General features: G+C 48.4%; 1 protein-coding gene across 8 annotated transcripts in view; it reads right to left on the bottom strand.

Annotated features, from left to right (window-relative positions):
• ENTREP2 (endosomal transmembrane epsin interactor 2) overlaps positions 1 to 14446 on the bottom strand; it is a 458345-nt gene that overhangs the window by 106082 nt on the left and 337817 nt on the right. For all 8 annotated transcript variants that reach the window (XM_062204991.1, XM_062204987.1, XM_062204992.1 and 5 more), the window contains one exon: positions 8182 to 8292. In XM_062204991.1, the coding sequence (XP_062060975.1) occupies positions 8182 to 8280 (99 nt within the window). In that variant the 5' untranslated portion in view covers positions 8281 to 8292. The remainder of the gene's footprint in view (positions 1 to 8181; positions 8293 to 14446) is intronic.

Raw genomic sequence — 14446 nt, 5'->3', positions numbered from 1 at the left:
GCTGACTTGCTGTCTGTGACGGCTTTTGTGCTACAACAGCAGACCTGAGCAGATGCCAACAAAGCTTGAAATATTTATTTTTGACCCTTTCAGAAAAAAAAAAATCTATTCTTGTTCCAGATTACCGACAGCAGATCAAGAGCTGACTTGTAGTCTGCCGATCCCATGATGTACCGGACTCAAATGAAAGCAATGCTAAGGTGCCAAACAGCACTGAGGAATCTTGAAATCGTCCGATATTCTCTTGTAACTTTAAAATTATGATCAGAATGCTACAATAAATGGATGCTTAGCTTTCTAGATAGCAATTTTGAGAAAGAAAACTCAGTGTCTCCCCCACGGTGGGCTTCAAGCTCCCGGCAGCGTGGCTGCAGAGGCTGCAGGCGACTCGGCAAGCACACAGGTGGCGCCGTGCACAGCCGCCCGGCACGAGCACACATGTCTGTAAGAAACAAAGGAGGGGCCTGCGCCGTGGCTCACTTGGTTAATCTTCCGCCTTGTGGCGCCGGCATCCCATATGGGTGTCAGGTTCTAGTCCCGGCTGCTCCTCTTCCAGTCCAGCTCTCTGCTGTGGCCTGGGAGTGCAGTGGAGGATGGCCCAAGTGCTTGGGCCCTGCACCCGCATGGGAGCCCAGGAGAAGCACCTGGCTCCTGGCTTCGTATCAGCACGGTGCCGGGCGGCCATTTGGGGAGTGAACCAATGGAAGGAAGACCTTTCTCTCTCTCTCTCTCCTCTCACTGAAAATAACTCTACCTGTTAAATTAAAAAATAAAAAACAAAAAAGGAGGTGCTGCATTTGGGGGTGTGGCTTTTAATGTAATGCAATATTGCATTAATATATCCTTGTAAATGATGTAGATTGATTTTTTAGTTGTCTGACACTGTGGTGCAGTGGGTTAAAACCCAAGCCTGCAGTGTTGGCAGCCTATATGGGTGCTGGTTCTAGTTCCAGCTGCTCCTCTTCTGATCCAGCTCTCTGTTGTGGCCTGGGAAAGCAGTGGAAGATGGCCCAAGTACTTGGGCCCCTGCACCCACATGGGAGACCCGGAAGAAGCTCCTGGCTTCTGGCTTTGGATCATCTCAGCTCTGGCCGTTGTGATCATCTAGGGAGTAAGCCAGTGGATGGGAGACCTTTTGCTCTCTCTAGCTCTACCTCTCTCTGTAACTGTCTTTCAAATAAATAAAAATAAATCTTTAAAGAAAATTTCAATAATGGCTATAACCAGATCACAAAATACGATCATTTCATAGTATGTTCTCCCCAAGCCAAAACAAGCCAGCTCCAACACAGCTCTGATTCAGGAGATACTGATACCTGGAAAGGGGAAAAAATAAGAATCCCCAACAAAATTATCAGCCCCCCCACCCCTCCTAGGTTAACTCACAAACACAAGTAACGGTGGAAACCATAATAACCAAGCCAGTCGCGCCTTCTTCCCGGCTACCAAATATTTATTCTTCCTTTCTCACATCTTCTCCTGGGTTGCAGGAAAAGTCCTTCGTTAATTACTTTCAGCAGAAGGGGCTGCACCCTGAACTTGACCTCCCAGAACCCAGGCATCGCACAGGGAGGCACACACCAGGGAAGAGCCTGACCGTGAATTCACCAATCAGAAACACAGGCAAGACAGGCGGCGGTGAGCTTTCCATCAAACACCTGTGCAGGTGTCAGATCTCCCAGGGCCTCTTCGCTTTTGTTCTAGGGGGCAGAGGTACACACGAGGAAGCCTGGACACAGACGCGAGACATGTCCAATTAGCGTGCAGATCACAGGCACGGGCGGGCTGGGGGCTGTGCACGCGCTGTAGCTAACAAGGGATCGTACTGTCCCTGCAGGGTGATGCGTCTCATTAAAAGGAACTTAGGGTCAGAAAGAGGCTGCTGTAGCCAGAGATAAACACAACAGAAATCATGCTATTGTTTACTTACGAGAAAGGTGCTTCGCCGATTCCCAGGGAAAAATATTTTTGCACTTACATTGATGTGGCTGCAGAGTAAGAGCTTATATTTCCTACGAAGCGGCACCGTGTGTTCACGCCTTTGCTATGACTCCTAGGCCTTGCTCTAGGTCCCTCCCGACTCTTCTCCGTGCAAGCGTTTCTCCCACATAGGCAAAAATAACCCAGAAATAGTCTTTACTTCTGTGTCTCAGCGCATCTCATACTCCTTTTCTTTCAATAGTTAGCAGAGGCTGAGCCTGCTATGAAACAGAAGCGGAAGTGTTTGCTAATGGCCAGGGGGCACAGGTGGGAACCTGATGCCAGTTTCCGGGAGCTGCGTCATTTCGGAGAAGTTATTCTGCGCCCATGGTCAGGCCTGCAACAGCAGAACCGCGCAATGGCCTAGCCACGGCCCAGCACGGGTAAACACAGTGAAGTGGGGCCACGGAGACTCGGCTTTGCTGCTTTTGAAAGAACACATGGCCGGCGCCGGGGCTCACTAGGCTAATCCTCCGCCTTGCGGCGCTGGCACACTGGGTTCTAGTCCCGGTCGGGGCACCGATCCTGTCCCGGTTGCCCCTCTTCCAGGCCAGCTCTCTGCTGTGGCCAGGGAGTGCAGTGGAGGATGGCCCAAGTGCTTGGGTCCTGCACCCCATGGAAGACCAGGAGAAGCACCTGGCTCCTGCCATTGGATCAGCGCGGTGCGCCAGCCGCAGCGCGCTACTGCGGCGGCCATTGGAGGGTGAACCAACGGCAAAAGGAAGACCTTTCTCTCTGTCTCTTTCTCTCACTATCCACTCTGCCTGCCCCCCCCCCCCCCAAAAAAAGATTTTATTTATTTGAGAGGTAGAGTTACAGACAGAGAAAGAGAGACAGAGAGAGGTCTTCCATCTGCTGGTTCACTCCCCAGATGGCTGCAATGGCCGGAGCTGGGCCAATCCGGAGCCAGAAGCTTGGAGCTTCTGCTGGGTCTCCCATGTGGGTACAGGGTCCCAAGGACTTGGGCCATCTTCTACTGCTATTCCAGGCCATCAGCAGGGAGTTGGATTGGAAGAGGAGTAGCCGGGACACGAATCAATGCCCATGTGGGATGCTGGCACCACAGGCAAAGGTTTAGCCTACTTCGCCACAGCGCCTCATCATAAGAAAATTTGAACTCAACAAACTTAGTGTGTGTGTGTGTGTGTGTATAGTTTTAATACAAAGTCTTTGTTTGAAAGTGGAATAGACAGAGCTATCACCCACTAGTGCACTGCTGAAATGCTTGCCCAGGGCAGGGGCTGGACCACGGCTGACCTGACACTAGGAGCTGAGAACTCAACCCAGGTCTCTGACGTGGGTGGCAGGGACCCACCTGCTGCCTCCTGGGGACTGCGACGGTAGGAAGCTGCCTCAGCAGCCAGAGCCAAGTATTGAACCCAGGTTCTCCAAGAGGGATTCAACCACCCCAACCCGTAGCAGAAGCGCTAGGCTAAAAGCCCACCTTGCGCTTTGTTTTTGATTGAAACAAAAGGTCAGAAAACACACTAAAAATTATTCCTGTACAGAGAAAATTCTAGTAGGTTGCAAAAAGTGGAATTTAGAAGCTGCATGCTCTCACGCAGTGGAATTAGAAATTGAAAGGACAGCAAAAGAACACAAAGTCCAGCCACTGAGGAACATCAATTTCAGTAACACTGGGGTTAAAGAGAAAAGCAACATGAAATGTGCAAACTAGAATTCACTCCATGAGATCATGGTGAGGCTGCGTGGATTTCAAGTCTTCCGGCAGCACAACAAACTTATCTTTTAATTCCATTCCCCAGGAAGAGTGTGAAGTGACCCCCATCTCAGCAATACCCGTGGGAAAACCCACAAAGGATGAGTCTCAGGACTGTCACCAACTCTAATAGGTGGGAAATAAACAAAATGTGCCTCAAGACAGCAGGAAAGATTGACGGAAGTGTAGATGAAGAAATAAAGACTCAAAAAGGAGCAATCTCATTAAAGAAAACAAGGAGCGATCTCTTTGGGGAAAAAAACCAATCTGAAGAAAAGATAAACTTTAGTGTTACAAATGAGAGAAGTCATCTCAGTTAATTTAATGGTTTTCAAAAAAATGTTTAGCAGTTTTATTTAGACATAATTCACACCCCAGACAATCTACTGGTTAAGAGTGCATTGCCTGGTGTCTAGGATCTTCACAGAATAGCAGGACTACAGCGAATATTAGGACATTCTCATCCCCCCCAGCAAGAAACCTCGCACCCCACACCCTTTCCCCACGTTCCCCTCCTTCCCAAGCTCCCAGCCCTCGGCAACCATTCACCTGCTGTTTTAATCCCCCAAGATTTGCCGAGAGGTTTATTTTTAAATGATAAATGGATACCTTCTGTAGGTTTAGAATAAGTCAGAAAAAAAAAAAATCAGGGGAAACAGACAATGTTAGAAAGACATTTATTAACAAAAACTACCCAAGAAGGTAAAGATAACACAAATAATATGATGACCACACAGAAAGAGGGCGAAAAGCAGCCACATAAAACTGCAAGACGCCCAACACCCAGGTAATCCCCAGGTTAAACAGCTGCAGGGCACGGCCACAGCTAACGCTCCCTGTTTGCATTTCTCTGAAAAGTGAGCGTAATCCTGATATGAAAAGGGGGACCGGGGAAGCAGCGCACAGTAAGCTGCAGGTCAATCTCTTTTCTGAATTCAATGCAACTCTTCAATAAAGCACTGGCAAAGCGAGTCCAGCACAGCACATGGGGCCCTGGTCACAGCGGGCACGGAGGGCGACCTCTGCAGTGCAAAGGCCATTTGGTGCCAGGAATCCCATAATGCAAACCGCTGCATTAACACCCAGGGCATCCTTGCCGGTGTCAAAGGACGATGAGACAGTGTGCATGCATTCTGATTAAAAAAATAAATAAAAGCTTAGGGAGCCAGGCTGGAAGCAAATGGCTCCAGTGAATGAGGGCATCTCTCGGGAGCTGACGGCAAACATGACTCTGAATGCCCTGAGCCCCCGGGAGCGACCGCAGCAGAGTTAGGGCCCAGCATGAGGGTGTCAGATGCCACCAGCTGTCAGCACAAACCCTGGCACACGGGAAGGCTGGCGTCCGGCGGGGCTCAGGCACGCTTGCCCAGGGAAAAGGCTCTCCAATTCTGCCTTCTCACACCGCTGCTTGCTTCCTGGGCAATCACAAGGAAGCCCCGTGTGGGCCTCCTGGGTCCTCAGAGCAGCTCCGCATCACTGAAGCTGCGTGTGGGCAGAGACAGGGCCTCTGGACCACCCCGCGGCGCTGCACCTGCTGGCCCTGCCCCGGGTGCTTCGCGGAGGTCTGTCAGCAGTGAGAGTCACAGAAAGCCCCTCGGAGCAGCACGGAGAGCTCCGGGTTAAATCGGGTGCAGGAAGTGGATGAGCAGACGCCTGTACCCAGATGTCATTTTAACAGTTTTAGCCAAGGCAACCGGAGTAACAAAAAGATGCACGGATACCGGAAAGCAGGAGATAATGTAATCATGTCTTCTGATAAAGATTGGGCTGTATATTTACCTGCACGTACAGTTAAACCCAATAAAAGAATTACCAGAAGTCTTATGCACTGCTGACAGCCTTTTGCAATATAAAATAAATCAAAATATTTACCTCTGTAAAAAAACAATATTTACAATACCTAGTATTAAACTTAAAAACATGGAAGGTCCTTGTGTACATTTTTAAAAATTGATTTGTGAGGCAGAGAAAGAGACAGACAAAGAGAGATCTCCCAGCCACCGGTTCAGTTCCCGGAAACCTACAACACCGGGCAGGGCCAGGCTGAAGCTGAGAGCCAGGAACTCAATCCGGGTCTCCCATGTGAGTAGCTGGTACCCAGTCCCTGCAGCCATCGCCTGCTGCATCCCAGGGACTGCGCGGGCAGAAAGCAGGAGTCGGACGGAGCCAGACACTGCAGCCCACGTTTATTTTTAAACCCCTTAGGACTGAGATGCTATTTGTGGCAAAATTAATTCTAGGTAATGTGCAGATGGGAAAGACTGATGCTCACTGCGGAGGAAATGAAGTGGGGAAGGGCTTTTCTCCGAAACACATTACCAAGAAACCACAGGGTAAAAATACACAAATGAATAGAGTCCATTTGAGTGCATAAAATCTCCATACAGAAAGAATAGACTAAAAAAGCCAATATGGAAATAATAAGCTACAGAAAAATCTGTATCTGCAACACATATTCACAATAGCCAGTTTCCTGGGAATAAAGTACATTTATATAACTATTATAATTTTAAAAGTCACAGAAAATTAGTCACTGAAACTAAACTGGCAGTTACCAGATAAAGAAATATAAGCAACTCATAAACAAATCTAAAGGTGCTCAACTTGACTTTCAGTTAAAGGAGTGAAAACCACATCTCAGATCTTCTGTCGGACCGGTAAAGACAAAGAATTTCTGATGACATACGGGAGTTTGCTCAGCCATACGCCATTGGCCAAAGTATGAAATGGTGCCCCGTTCTGGAGAGCAATTTGGGAATAATTCTACATTTCAGGTGCACTCACATGTGTTGGCCACAAGGCTGCTCCTAGTCATTTCTCCTCTCGATCTGTCCGCGCATCGCTGTTGTGGGCTGTTCCGCCCGCAGCACGTCGGCCAGCTCCCCAAGCAGAGGCCGACGCTGACCCGAGGATGCGCACAGAGGGCGATACTCTGCCGTGTTTGTTTCCAGAAAAGACTAGAAACATCTCCACCCTACCCTTCACGAAGGGGTAGCTCAGTTATCACACGCCCATCCAGTGGACCTCCCTGTTGCTCTCTATTTCACACTCGGGGACATCCGCACACGGGGATGAGGACACAGTAGCAGCCACGTACATGGTCAAATGACAAAAATCAGTGGGAATGAAGGTGTGAAGACCAGACACCCATGGGTGTAAAAATAATCCACACACAACCGCCTGCGCAGACAATGCCTTGAGAGGTATCAAAAAAATAAAAATACAATCTGCTTGCCGTAGCTATTTCTGGCAGGGGCCTGCCAGGAGTCTGGAATAAAAGACATACTGAGGCAGGCACCACGGAACAATGGGTTAAGGCACCATTTGGGACACCCACATCCCATATTGGAGTGCCTGATTTGAGTCCATGCTTCTGCCTGGAAGGCAGTAGATGATGGCCCGAGTACTTGGGTCCCCGCCACCCATGTGGGAGTCCCAGGTGGAGTTCCTGGTTCCTGGCTTAAGTCTGGTCCAAACTTGGCAGCTGCAGGTTTTGGGGGAGATCCAGCTCTCAGAAATCATGAGGAAGATGGCACCATACTTATGACGCTTCTGTGCATAATGGGCTAAAATAGGATCAGCGTTCTCTAGTGCCCACTCAACAGAAAATAACAAGATGCAGCTCCAATAATCAGTTTGTGAAATCCCGTAGGTGCTTCTACATTGAGACGGTGCCAACTTAAGCTACACTCCTGCAAGTCTTTGTAGATAAACTGCCCCTCAGGAGAAGGCACGGCCTCACTGCAGAACAGCTTCTAGAATTCCAGTTCTGACTTCAGAATGACAGCTACAGGCAGAGCAAGCAGACGGGCAGCCGTGGAGAAACAGGGCTCTGAAAGGGAGCCTGGCGTTGGCTTCGAGATAAAGAAACACAAGCTCATGTCCCCACACCCAGGAACCATGGCCCTGTCAGGAGGAAAAGCGGACCCACAGCCGGATGTGGGAACACACCCTCCAACAGGTAGCACAGCACCAGGAACCTCCCGATCCCAAAGTGACAGTTCTATCCATCAAACCAGTTCCTGGCCCTCTGCAATGCACACAGGACGCTGTCTGTAATTTTCCTAAGTCTAAAAGAAAATTCTCTTTGTAACCGAAAAATGACAACTATGTTATTTTGATGTCCTCATGAAGCTCCTATGCATGTTGGTGCTTTAAATTGATTTGCAAAACTGATTTATCAAAACTCAGTGCCAATAACAGTGTGACCGATGCTGAAATGTAACAGTTACTGAAGTCATTTATTCTAAACCAGCAACACTGTGGGCCTTAAAAGATTTCCTCCTGGTAATTGATTTGCACGTAGATCAACCGTGAGCAAGCATATGGAAATGAACTTAGGGAAATAAATAATTAGAAAACATCAGAAGGAAAAGAGTTTACATGCGAACCCAAGAATACAATAACTTTGTTTTTATTTTGCTCTCCTGCACAATCAGAGCTCATGACCTTTAAGAAAAGGTTTACATTTCATTACTCACCAACTGGCAGCCTGCCAGGGAGTCCACGAGCTGGGCGTTCTGACAGGACAGAATTGAACCAGCCAAATTCAGCATCACGCACACGGCAGAGAGCAGCATGAAGAAGGTAATCTGCAAACAAGCCAGACCAAACACCGATTATTCACCTGGAGAGGCTCCACGGGAAGAGGACTCTCGGCTTTCAGAAAGCTTCCCGGGGATCAGCTCATTACGTGAAGCACACCTGTGTGACTTCAAGAAAAACAGCCCGTGGTTTCTCAAAAATTCCAAGGCCACGTTGTCTTCAACAGAAAAGGCGAAATCCGCAAAAAGCCACGACAAGCTGCACCGTGAGGGCATCCGAAACCTATTCTGATAAAATATTTTAGGAGCTAAACTTGAAAATACTATGCACTGCATGCTTTCAACAGCGACCAGTTAGACGTTAAAGAAAACTGGAAGAATAGTTAGTGAAAGGCCGCTACTTCATCAGCCAGCCTCAACGACTGATCAATAACTCACGGCCAGCTGGGTCTCATTCATGGCCCTGGGTCCACAAATTACCTTGTAGCAAACATCAGATATCATAACCACGTCCTCAGATGTTTCAGTGTGTGCTTCTAAATAAGACTCTTTGAAAGAAACAAAATACTGCCAGCACATCTATGCTAATTCCTTAACACCACGGAACATTCAGGACTGCCTAGCGTAATGGTCAAAATGCCACTTCGGGCGCCCACGTTCCATACTGCAGTGCCAGGGCTCACGTCTGGCTCCGCTCCCAACTCCAGCTGCCGGCTCATCACTGCCTTGGGAGGCAGCAGAGGATGGCTCAGGGGGTTGGTCCCTGCCACCCACCTGGGCAGCCTGGATGGAGTTCCCAGCCCCTGGCTTCTGCTCGGCCCATACCCAGCTACTGCAGGCATCTGGGGAGTGCATCAGAGAACGTAGGATCTCTGGCTCCGCCCTTATAGTGCAAATAATTAAAAGCAAAAAATGTTAAATATTCACGTTTCTCTGATGGCCTCATTTTTTTCCACTCTGAATCAGGTCACACAGGACACCAGCAAGGTCCATACCGTGCATCTGTCAGGATTCTCAGATGGTTTTTAAACTATGGGATTCTCCGGGAATTTACTGAAGAAACAAGCTCATTTGTCCTATAGAGTCTCCTACAGCCTAACCTTTCCGATTGTAGCTTCCTGTCTCTCTCGATGTTTCTCTGCTTCTGGTATTCGTGGTCAATATGCTTCCATACAGATGTCTGGCCAAGTTCAGATGGAAAGGTGAATATTGGGGCGGGTGCTGTGGCATAACAAGTTGAAGTCGCCACCTGCAGTGCCAGCATCCCATACGGGTACTGGTTCAAGTCCCAGGTGCTCCACTTCTGATCCAGCTCTCTGCTATGGCCTGGGAAAGCAGTGGAAGATGGCCCAAGTCCTTGGGCCCCTGCACCTGTGTGGGAGATCAGGAGGAAGCACCTGGCTCCTGGCTTCAGATAGGAGCAGCTCCAGCCATTATGGCCATCTGGGGAGTGAACCAGTGGAAGGAAGACCTCTCTCTCTCTCTCCTTCTCTGTGTAACTCTTTCAAATAAATAAATAAATCTTTTTTAAAAAGTGAATATTTTATTTTTGTGATGTTAGCAATCATTTTTGATGATCGCTTAGATCCATTATCAGGGTTTCCAAAACAGCACCAGTCCACCTCCACCATTTCATCCGTGGGAGTATGCCTGCAGCAATTTCCCCTCCGGAACTATTTTGCCATCCCAAAGAGTAGTTCATAGAGAAACAAGATCTACATTTGATCCTGTTCATTTTCCAGATTTTGAAATAGTTGATACAGTGCCAGATTTAAAAAAAAACAACCCACAAACTTAGGGTAATCTTTGTGGTTATTTAACACTCCTGCTGCACTTATGCAGATAATTAGAACAAATGGACTGAAATAACGCCATTTTTCTGAGCTCAAGAATAATCTAAGATTAACATCATAATCAGGCTGTCAAGAAAACTGATTAAAAACGTTGAGGGGGGGGCCGGGGCTGGCACTGTGGCATAGCGGGTAAAGCCACAGCCTCAGTGCCCGGCAGCATCCCATATAGGCGCCGGCTGCTCCACTTCTGATCCAGCTCTCTGCTATGGCCTAGGAAAGCAGAAGATGGCCCAAGTGCTTGGGCCCCTGCACCTGAATCAGGAAGAAGCTCCAGGCTCCTGGCTTAGGATTGGTGCTGCTCCAGCTATTGCGGCCATTTGGGGAATGAACCAGTGGATGGAAGACCTCCCTCCCTCCCTCTCTCTGCCTATCTGCCTCTTGCCTTTCAAGCAAATAAATTAGAAAACTTTGAAATGGGCAAAAGTTGCTAGTATCTGTCTCATGCACTCTTCCTGTTATTGGTCCTTTTCTTTCTTGTTTTTGAAAACTGCATCTGTAGAACACTGAAGGTAGTACAAGTGATTCCTGACACAACCAGCGTGAGGGAGCCGTGTCTGCTGGATCCGATCACTGCTCTGTGGATTCCGATGCTCATGTATATTTGTAGAGCTGTTTCTGTGCTCCTGGGGGCCAAGGTGTGTGCAGCGTGCCTTCGAACTACTCGTAATAACTCGACAGCTTCCTCATTCAGCAAAGCTCATGTAAGATGCGTATTATGCAAAAAAATCATGCATCGATTTCCAAATTTTCTATGCCACAATAAACTTTATAATCTTTTACCTCCATTTTCCACAAACTTCTTTAAGTACTCTCATGTGCAAGGGAGAAAACTAGAATATCTCACGTTGCTGGATTTCAAATGAGTTATCACTCAGCGTGCAGTGACGACACACAGTTAAACTGCCTCAGTGCCTTGGAGAAATGGCTAATCCCAGGTCCAGGGCGGAGCAAGAGCCAAGACAAGGCTGAATGGTATTTCTGTGCCCAAAATGTGTAAGGAAGGGCTCAAAGAGGGAGGGAAGCATGCTAATGACACAGACGCCAGCTTCAAGGACAACCAGAGTCTCAAACTCCATAATGAGAGACCGGAACCCATGAGCAAATGCAGATAACACGGGTAGATGAGGAACCTGAACGTAAGATGAACACGATGTTTGAAACACAACGTGATCTCCATGCAAGGGCCTGGTTTATTATCGAGGAAGCGGAAAACGTCACAGTGCAGAGGCATGGCAGAAAACCCGCCTTAACCAAACGCCTGGAGTTATAAACAACGGGACAAACTGGAATTCTGCATGGCCCGACAGGATCCAAACAGAACACGTGGCATCACGCGTGTGGTGTTTCCGCCAGAGACGCACCACTCACGTCGCACTGGGCAGAGGCAGCAGGCAAACCGAGCCTCGGGGACCTGCTGTGAGGAGCCCTGCACTCTGCAGTGTCCAGTCCATGAGCGTCAGGGACAGACCGTGTGGCTGACCACACGCTGAAGGAGACCATGGGACAGCCCAATGGACTCGAATACTCAGGGACAACTTTGTACCATGCTTCCAATTTTCCGTGCACTTGACACTATTTCTAAATAATAAAAAAAAAATTGGTTTAATCTCAAAATCGAATAAAGAAGATGGAGTATAACCCCCTTTATGTCAGAAGACACAAAATTTACATAATTTTAGTCAATTTTGGAGAGAGGGAGAGAGGGATACATATCTTCGAGCCGCTGGTTCACTCTCCAATGGCCACAACCGCTGGCGCTGGGCCGATCCTAGGCCAGCAGCTTCCTCTGGGTCTCCTTGTGGGTGCAGGGGCCCAGGGACTTGGGCCGTCTTCCACTGCACATTAGCAGGCAGCTGGATCAGAAGTGGTGCATCCGGGACTTGAACCAGCACCCATATTATGCCAGTACCGCAGGCAGCGGCTTTACCCACTACACCACAGCACCGGCACCCAAAATACATACCCTTTTTAAAAAAATTGATCAACAAGAAAGGTTTGTCCTAAGGATGCAAGAATGGTTAAACTTCAGAAAAATCTGTATTATAATACCAAAGTACACAAAAAAATAGCAAATTTACAAAGAAGTTGAATCATATTAGCCATCGGAATAAAGAGCATGTGTCAAACTCAAGCCTTTCACAGAGCAGGTGCTGTGGTACAGTGGATTAAATTGCTGCCTGGAACGTAGGCATCCCATATGGGCACCAGTTCAAGTCCCAGCTGCTCTACCTCTGAGCCAGCTTCCTGCCAGTGTGCTGGGGAAAGCAATGGATTATAATCCAATGGATTATAATCGCATAGTATTGGCAAGTGGAGAGCAAATAGTCCAATCCAGTCCTAGCCATATATTTATTTATACATAAGGCCTCTCTACATAACAGAGGGTATAATAAATCAGTATGGAAAGAACAAAAAAACTGGTGCTGGGCCATGCATAGGGGGAAAATATAAAAATTCTATGTATTTCACATCACATACAAAAAGCAAGTTAAAAATGTTAACTGTGATTATCAAAACTTTTAACAGCCAGGGAAAATACTCAAAAATGCCTTTATAATTATTAGAACTGGGGATGGTATCTTTTTCTAAAGACTTATTTATTTGAAAGAGTTGCTGAGACACAGAGATCTTTCTACCTGCTGGTTCACTCCCCAATGGCTACAACAGCTGGGCAGGGCTGATCTGAAGCCAGGAGCTTCTTTCGGGCCTTCCACGTGGGTTCAGGGGCTGAAGAACTTGTGCCACTTTCTGCTATTTTTCCGGACTAGAACGGGTACCCATACAGGATGGCTCCCATCGAAGATGGCTGCCTAACCCACTATACCACAACACCAGCCCCAGGGAGAATTTTCTTAAAGATTTATTTTGAGAGGTAGAGAGAGGTCTTCCATCCACTGGTTCACTCTTCAAATGGCTACAACAGCCAGAGCTGGGTGGATCTGGGAAGTGCAGCAGCCGGGACCCAAACAGGTGCTCACACAGGACGTCACTGTTGCAAGCAGAGGCTTAACCTGTGTCACAGCACCGGCTCCCAGGGAGAGCGCTTAAATGCATTTTACAAAAAAAACAGCACTTGTAACTTCTTTATGACAAAAGCAAAGCCTGACAATGCAGGAGAAGGTATGTACACTGGATGAATATACAGAACATGAACCGTACAGGGCAACACAGAGGAAGGCCTAAAAGATATGAAACCTGAGGGTCAAAACAGGTTCAGGGCAGAAGGTAAAGGTTAGCCTTTCCTAGCTAAAGCAGCAGGTACGAGTTAGCGTAAGCATGGATCCCCACTGTGCCCTCACCAGGATGGCTGCATGTACACAAGGGCTGGGGATCAGGAATCGGGGGAGGCACCCCCAAAAGGCTGGGGAGTCTACCTTGACACAAGCTCAAGAGCTCCACTGACTCCCAGCTGAACTCACACATTTACCAGCGGAAAACTGGAAAGAACCTGACGAGTTTGTAGGGAATGGACTCTCCCCCAAGAACATGAAGCAAACCTGCAGATATTTACGTGGCTAAATCTCTAGACGATGATGAAACGGCAAGTTTTGTAAAAGAGTACAAGACCACCTCTAAGTTCTTGAAGCCCATTGAACACGAACACAAATACACACACACAGTTACAGAATGACACACCGGCACAGTGTCCGTTGACTTGGTGAGAAACCAAGGTTGTGGTCTGGTTTCTAATGTTTTTCTATCTTAAAACCTGAAACAAAATGTGCTGCCTGTACATTGTTACCCGCTCTGTGGGGCTGTGTGGCTCAGACAGAAGCGGTGGTGGGTGCTGGGTCGCCTGGGGAGAGGGCTCTGGGCCTGCACTGAGCGCAGGCAGGTCATTCACCCAAATGAAGCACACAGACCAACAAGACTTCAAGGAGCAGGGACAGCCACCGATGACAGCACTGACCCAGCAACCTCTCCGGCTCCTCCACAGCCACCAGCTACCAGCGGCTCTTCCAGAAGACGTCTACTCCCCTGTTCCCGGAGCCCCCACTTGTCTCCCCTCAAGGTAGCTAACTAGCTAATTTGCAGCTCCGCCTTAGCTCGTCATCACAGAACAAGTCGGAGAACCTGTGGTATGAGGGGGGCCTTAAAAAACCACTAGGCAGACTGCAATTTCCCTGCACCAACATAAACCCACCTTTCCCCACAAACGCCCGGCAGTGCCTTCACACAGAGCGTGTCGCTAGAGGTCACGGAGCAGTGCACTAAGATGCCCACTTTGCCAAGGCACAGACGACGTCATCACTTCGCCCCACCTCCCAGGTGAGGAGCATAAACCTACCCCACGCCGCCCTGCTGAGGGCAGGAGCTGCGACTGGCTGAGCTGCTCCCAACCTCACGCC

The sequence above is a fragment of the Lepus europaeus genome, chromosome 11, assembly GCF_033115175.1.
Source record: "Lepus europaeus isolate LE1 chromosome 11, mLepTim1.pri, whole genome shotgun sequence".
NCBI classification, from domain to species: Eukaryota; Metazoa; Chordata; class Mammalia; order Lagomorpha; family Leporidae; genus Lepus; species Lepus europaeus.
The sequence above is the reverse complement of the archived record's forward strand: the minus strand, read 5'-3'. Positions and strand labels throughout refer to the sequence as shown.